General features: G+C 30.9%; 1 protein-coding gene and 1 long non-coding RNA gene across 3 annotated transcripts; one reads left to right on the top strand and one right to left on the bottom strand.

Moving 5' to 3' along the window:
* Positions 1 to 2187: 2187 nt before the first annotated feature.
* On the top strand, positions 2188 to 4092 carry LOC125601373. Of its 2 annotated transcripts, XR_007334221.1 has the most exons (4): positions 2188 to 3340; positions 3434 to 3577; positions 3652 to 3798; positions 3865 to 4092. It is a non-coding gene; the product is annotated as an uncharacterized LOC125601373 (long non-coding RNA). The 2 variants fall into 2 exon arrangements; XR_007334220.1 differs by having other exon boundaries at positions 2191 to 3340; positions 3652 to 4092.
* Positions 4093 to 4130: 38 nt separating this feature from the next.
* Positions 4131 to 5209, bottom strand: LOC125574901. The gene is made up of 4 exons (XM_048773584.1): positions 5090 to 5209; positions 4949 to 5018; positions 4497 to 4865; positions 4131 to 4415 (listed from the first exon to the last, which is right to left on the bottom strand). The coding sequence occupies exons 2-4, from the start codon at positions 4962 to 4964 to the stop codon at positions 4234 to 4236; spliced, it is 567 nt and encodes a 188-aa protein (XP_048629541.1). The 5' UTR covers positions 4965 to 5018; positions 5090 to 5209; the 3' UTR covers positions 4131 to 4233.
* Positions 5210 to 5962: the final 753 nt, after the last annotated feature.

Below are 5962 nucleotides of genomic sequence, written 5' to 3'. Positions count from 1 at the left end.
TAACAATTTTTTTTATATGTTTGAAATATGTTTATGGTGTATAGGTTAATTTGTTTTATATAGAAAATATACAAAATTAATTGTTCTTTAATCTGTGTGCACAAACCCATAGTGACACTTAAAATGAAACAGGGGGAGTAGCATTTAGAAATGAAATATCAATAGATAGAAAATGTTCTTATCATATAAATTATATATTAATGTTTTGTTTGTCAACATGGTTGGTTTGTTTGAGTATTTATTCAGTTATTATGGGAGGGGTAGTTCACAATACAATTATACATATATCAATAATTTCATTTACTTGGATTAATAAAATATGTAAATTTGGGTTCGGTTTAGCATTCTTGTGCTTTTCATTTATTTTGAGATTTTATAGGTTTTTGTTATTCCAAAAATTTGATTTAATAACATCACTTTATATTATTGTTAACTATGCAAAATAACCTTTATAAACTTAAAAAACTTAGAAAATGTTTAAATCAAATTATTAGATAGTTACTAAACATATATAGGTCTATTTAAAAAAAGGAAAAAAATGAATATAAGATTTCAAATCTAACCCTAAAGATACCAACAATACTATAACATATGTTACCAAACCCTAAACCAATAACTCATGAACTAATCTACATTCACTCATCTATGTTGAATATAATTCAATTTCAGATAAACAAAATTTACATCATTGAAAAATGTTTATTATTACATGATTTCAAATTTGAACCCATGAAAATATTTTTTATAAAATTTTAAACTATTTTTAAGATCTAATCCATGAGAAGACTTTCTCTGAAATACTTATGGAAGACTCCTGGAAGACTTATGGAAGACTTATGGAAATTTTGATTTAGGCGGGAAACCTAAATTATTCTAAAATTTAGGCGGGAACCATAAATTCTACTAAAATTTAGACGGGATGTGTCTGAAGACTTCTTTTTAAGTCTTTTGTGGGTCTTCCAATCCTAAAATCAATTAACTATGCAAAAAAACACTTTCTTAAACTTAAAAAAAACTTAGAAAGCGTTTAAATCAAATTATTATATAATTACTAAACATATATGGGTCAATCTGAAAACGAAAAAAAATGAAGGTAAGATTTCAGAATCTAATCCTAAAGATACATATAATACTATAACATATGTTACCAAACCCTAAACCAATGACTCATGAGCCAATATACATTCACTCATCTACGTTGAAAATAATTCAATTTCAGATGAACTAAATTTACATCATTATTATTACATGATTTCAATTTTTTACCCATCAGAATATTTTTTTATAAAATTATTTTTAAGATCTACTGAACGAGAAGACTTACAAAGAAGTCATCATAGATAAGACTTACAAAGAAGTCTTCTCTAACGGAGGGTTATAGTGGTAAAATTGAATATATGTTTTTTGTTTGTTCATAAGGGGACTGTTGTAATTTCACTAGGCTTTTGGGTTACTTTTGCATTTGATTGAATTTGGGGGTACACTTTTATATTCAAAATCAAGTTTTGAGTCATTTTTGGCAAATCCCCCATAAAAAAAAAAACCACAATCTCATAGTTTATAAATGGAGGCTAAACACATTGAACATGACACACTAATGCCAAAACTAAATAACACATGAATCTATAACAATAATATCCAACCTATTAAAATAGAGTCCTATTTTTTATCTACATACACAAGTATTTGTTAGACCATTCATTAGAAATTTAACTAAATATCCTAAAGTTACTCATATATGATATTCTCCTAAGAAAAACAATATACATCTGAACAATAACATTCCTAAGAAAAGATAAATATATTGTCATTAGGTAATTATCATTTTACTGTTTATTATATTTAATATCAACCATATTTTATATATTTCAGTAACTATTTTTGAAATTAAATATTATAACAAAATTCTTTTTTAAATTATCAAATTAAATTTTTAGATAAAACGAAATAAATAATATTTTATTGGTTGTAACATTTTATGTTTGATATTTTTAGTAAAAATAAAAACATTAAACTGAAATATAATATACTAAATAAAATAATATTTTAAAATATTGCAAAAATAATTTAATTTAGTCGCATAAAAACATTTCGAGAATAAAAATTTCTAAACAAAGAAGCTAATAATTTTTATTTTATTAATTCATATAAAACTAATGTTTAAAATTAAACTATTAATATTGATGTTGCATTTTAAATAAATAAAAAAATAATTCATTAATATTTGATTTGTACAATATCATCAAACAAATTTCAACAAATATAAATTTTCAAAATAAAAATTATATACATATAATTGATATTAAATATATATCTTTATAACATATTTTATATTTTGAATGTTAATTAAAAATATAAATATATCCGCACGGATGTGCGGATTAATATCTAGTTTAAAATTAAAGTATATAGCAATCTATTATTATAGTATATTTGTTTTATAAATATTTATATCCGTGCATGAGCACGAAAAAATCACCTAGTAAATAAATTAAAAAGATAAAAGAAAAATGAAACCAAGTCTAGTTAGAAAAGTTAAACCAAAAGGAGCTTCAACCACCACCGCCTTCAGCCGCCACCTCCGGAGATGCTCCACCAGCCATTTTCCGCCTTCACACACACACACATTATAAAATAAAAACAAGAAAGTAATAAAATTTTCAACAAGATGGGACAAGTTAACACTTTTAAGGTGATGACTTCAAGTCTAAGCACCCCACAATACGCCTCATGAGTAGTTGGCTCTGCAAGAGATCATTGGAACCAAACGTGAATTTTGATGTCTTTTTGATGAGAGAAAAAAAAAAAAAGACATTAATTCACTTTCACAGCGAAACAGTACATGGTCATGGCCGATCAAGAGAAAAAGTTGGTGCAATTGCAATATCAAAATATAAAGCAAAGTTGCAATTGCAATATCAAAATATAAAGCAAACTACTTTATTGTTCTAAAAGTAGAAATTTCACATTTAGTTAAACCTACCAGAGGACCCATTCATGTTCAAAAGTTAAAAGCTTTGAAAACGGAGAAAGATTATATGAAAGAGTAGTGACCTTACACCAAACAGTTTCATATCAAATGCTCAAGCATGGTTTTCAAGAAAATGACTCAGGAGATTTGATTTGATCTCTCTGTTCTTCAACTGCCGCAGATACTCAACCATAAGAGCTTACAGAAGCTTGCGTTATGGTAAGCCTTATGCTACATACCTGGAATCCTGTAAACATCACACTCGGGTCACATGTCTGGGTCAAGGATCCATAACTTGCATGGACTAATCGAGAAGTGACAGAAATCAAAGGCACTAATGCAACAATACTCACTGCAGATGGGAAAACAGTAAGAAGATAGTTCTCATTTTCTTATAAAACCACTTTGTTACTGGTCCATTAATCTTAGAAGAAAGCTAAAGTATAAATTTGGTATTTACAGATTGTTGCTAGTATCTCTAGCCTCTATCCAAAGAATACAGAGGCGCCACCTGCAGGAGTTGATGACATGACTAAACTGGCTTACCTCCATCAGCCAGAGGTCCTCCACAATCTTGCTTGCTGGTTATCACTAAATGAGATATATGTCAGTAATCTTAAAACATTCCATTGATCAAACCTTTAGAGATTATCTAACTGCAATCTTTTTGACTAAGGCAGACTTAAAATGGAAACATCTTGATTGCTGTGAATCCATTCCAAAGACCTCCACATTTGTATAGCGTCCATATGATGGAGCAGTATAAAGGAGCTGCGTTTGGAGAGCTAAGCCCACATCTGTTTGCCGGTTGCAGACACCAGTTATAGGTAACAAGTTGTTAATCAACGAATAGAAAATTACTGTATTAGCTAACGCTTTCCATGTATGCCAAGGCGATGATAAATGAGGCAAAGAGCAAGTCTATTTTGGTTAGTGGAGAGAGTGGAGCTGGGAAGACGGAGACAACCAAAAAGCTCATGAGATATCTTGCATTCATGGGAGGCAGATAAGATACATAAGAGAGAAAAGTGTTCGACAAGTTGTTCTAGAGGTGAGTATTACTTGCTCTGTTTATTTTTAAATGACTAGGAGATTTTGGGCCTGGGGCTAGGCATATTCCATATTAAGAGAACAGAGAGCTACAGGTTGCAAGAGTCAATGGTGTCCAAAATACTCATGATTCATACGACAAACAAAGAGCTAGTCAAATATTCTACATCAAATATTTTTAAATAAATCAACATGCACAATGAGAACGACGCTTAAGGAGACGGAGGATGAACATGAATCGGTTGAGTAGCTGCACTAGTATGCAAGGGTGTCCAATCCCATGCATAGTTGGAGTGCTGTTCAAAACTATCAGCTGCATCACTTGGCTTCGCTAAGAAAATGGTGTATCCGGAGTAGTAAAGATAATCCATTGAAGTTGCAAAACTTGAATCACCTGCATCAGGTGCAAAGTCACAAAATGAACCAAACACGATTCATTGTTGTATAGAGAAGGGGTGCAAAAATTTTCAGTCACCTGTAATTAAGAGTATATTCCATGGTCCGGAATCTCGGTGAACGTCAGCATAATGTACCAACAATGACTCTAAACCGAGCTCAGCGGCAAGTCTTTTCTGATCAGGCAGAAGATGAGCATGTTCACCGCAAAACGGATTTCTTCTGGGAGCATAGTAACAATCGAAACGTTGGTCTACGAGAAGGCTCCTTTCAATTGCAGTTATATCCCCACAAAGAAATCTGTTATTTCTGCAGATGCGATACTCATGGCCATGGGGAACCTGGCCTAAACCGCTTTCAATGTTGGAGATTAGAGTTCTAGCAGAGGCCTCAGACTCAATAGGGCATGAGCACGTGTTCCAGTCCCAAAACGTGGCAACAAGATGATCTGATATGAAGTAATACAAATGCCAACTAAATGATCCGATATGAAGTATTATAGAGAGGAGTTATGAAGAGATATATATATACCTGTACTGGAGGACATGGTTCCCGGAGCAACTGGAGGAGGACACTCAAGGGACCACGGTCTCTCAGATTCCTGCGAGCAAAGCTTTCATTAAGACCGAATAAATCAATAGACCCAATAAGAGAATCAAAAACCTCAGATACCTGCAACTCCAATCTTTCACAGCTAGCGGTGGATCTTCGGCCAAATAGAGGGAATTAGAAGGATGCCCTAGGGCTTCTAGGGCTATTCTTTTATTTAGTCGACTAAAAGCCCGGATAGATTTTATTCAAAGCCCAACACTTTACAATTTAAATAACTAAAGTCCACCCCAAATTTTATAGGGAATTCGGCCCATAAAAAACCTCACCTTTACGTGAATTGCCAAAAGAAACGTGAACTTTTGGACTGACCAAAAAAACATCAAAACTTTTATTGACTTTAGAATTAATTAACAATGTTTTTGTTGACTTGCCAATTTAGCATGCCGTCAGAAAGTTTAATAGAAAAATTTTATGTCGTTTATTGTTGGCGTTAAGTGAAATGACGTCGTTTTCAAATGAGATGAAACGATGTCGTTTTATATGGTTTGAAAACAAAAATAAGTAGATCCTTGGTTTTGAACCCAGGTTGGTTGGGTCAAATGACAAGGTATTTTACCACTAGGCTAGTGACACTGGAGTTACTAACACATTTGATTTTATTTTGTACTCATTAAATATAAAAAAAATCTCTAAAAACTTATAAAGATCTTTAAAATTCCAAAAAAATTAAAAAACATAGAAATTTTTTATAAAATTAATTTCGAAACTAAAATTAAAAAAAAAATTATTTTTTCTTTAAAAAAATCAAAAATCTTCCAAAATTTTCATTTTTTTAAAAACAACTGCTAAAAGTTGAAATTAACTATACACACATAAAAAGATACGCACATATTAAAATTAAATTAAAATGCTTAAAATAAATATTGTAACCATTATGAATGCGATTTTAATTTTTAGCTGATAATTGTAACTTTAATTTTTTGCATTTTCTTT

The sequence above is a fragment of the Brassica napus genome, unplaced genomic scaffold (genome assembly GCF_020379485.1).
Source record: "Brassica napus cultivar Da-Ae unplaced genomic scaffold, Da-Ae ScsIHWf_253;HRSCAF=424, whole genome shotgun sequence".
NCBI lineage: Eukaryota > Viridiplantae > Streptophyta > Magnoliopsida > Brassicales > Brassicaceae > Brassica > Brassica napus.
This window is presented reverse-complemented; position numbering and strand designations above follow the sequence as displayed.

What these genes read in the sequence shown, in the direction of transcription:
- LOC125574901 (XM_048773584.1), bottom strand. An exon ending in GAATATACTCTTAATTACAG is followed by an intron (nt 4,416 to 4,496) that starts GTGACTGAAAAT and finishes CACCTGATGCAG; the next exon opens with GTGATTCAAGTTTTGCAACT.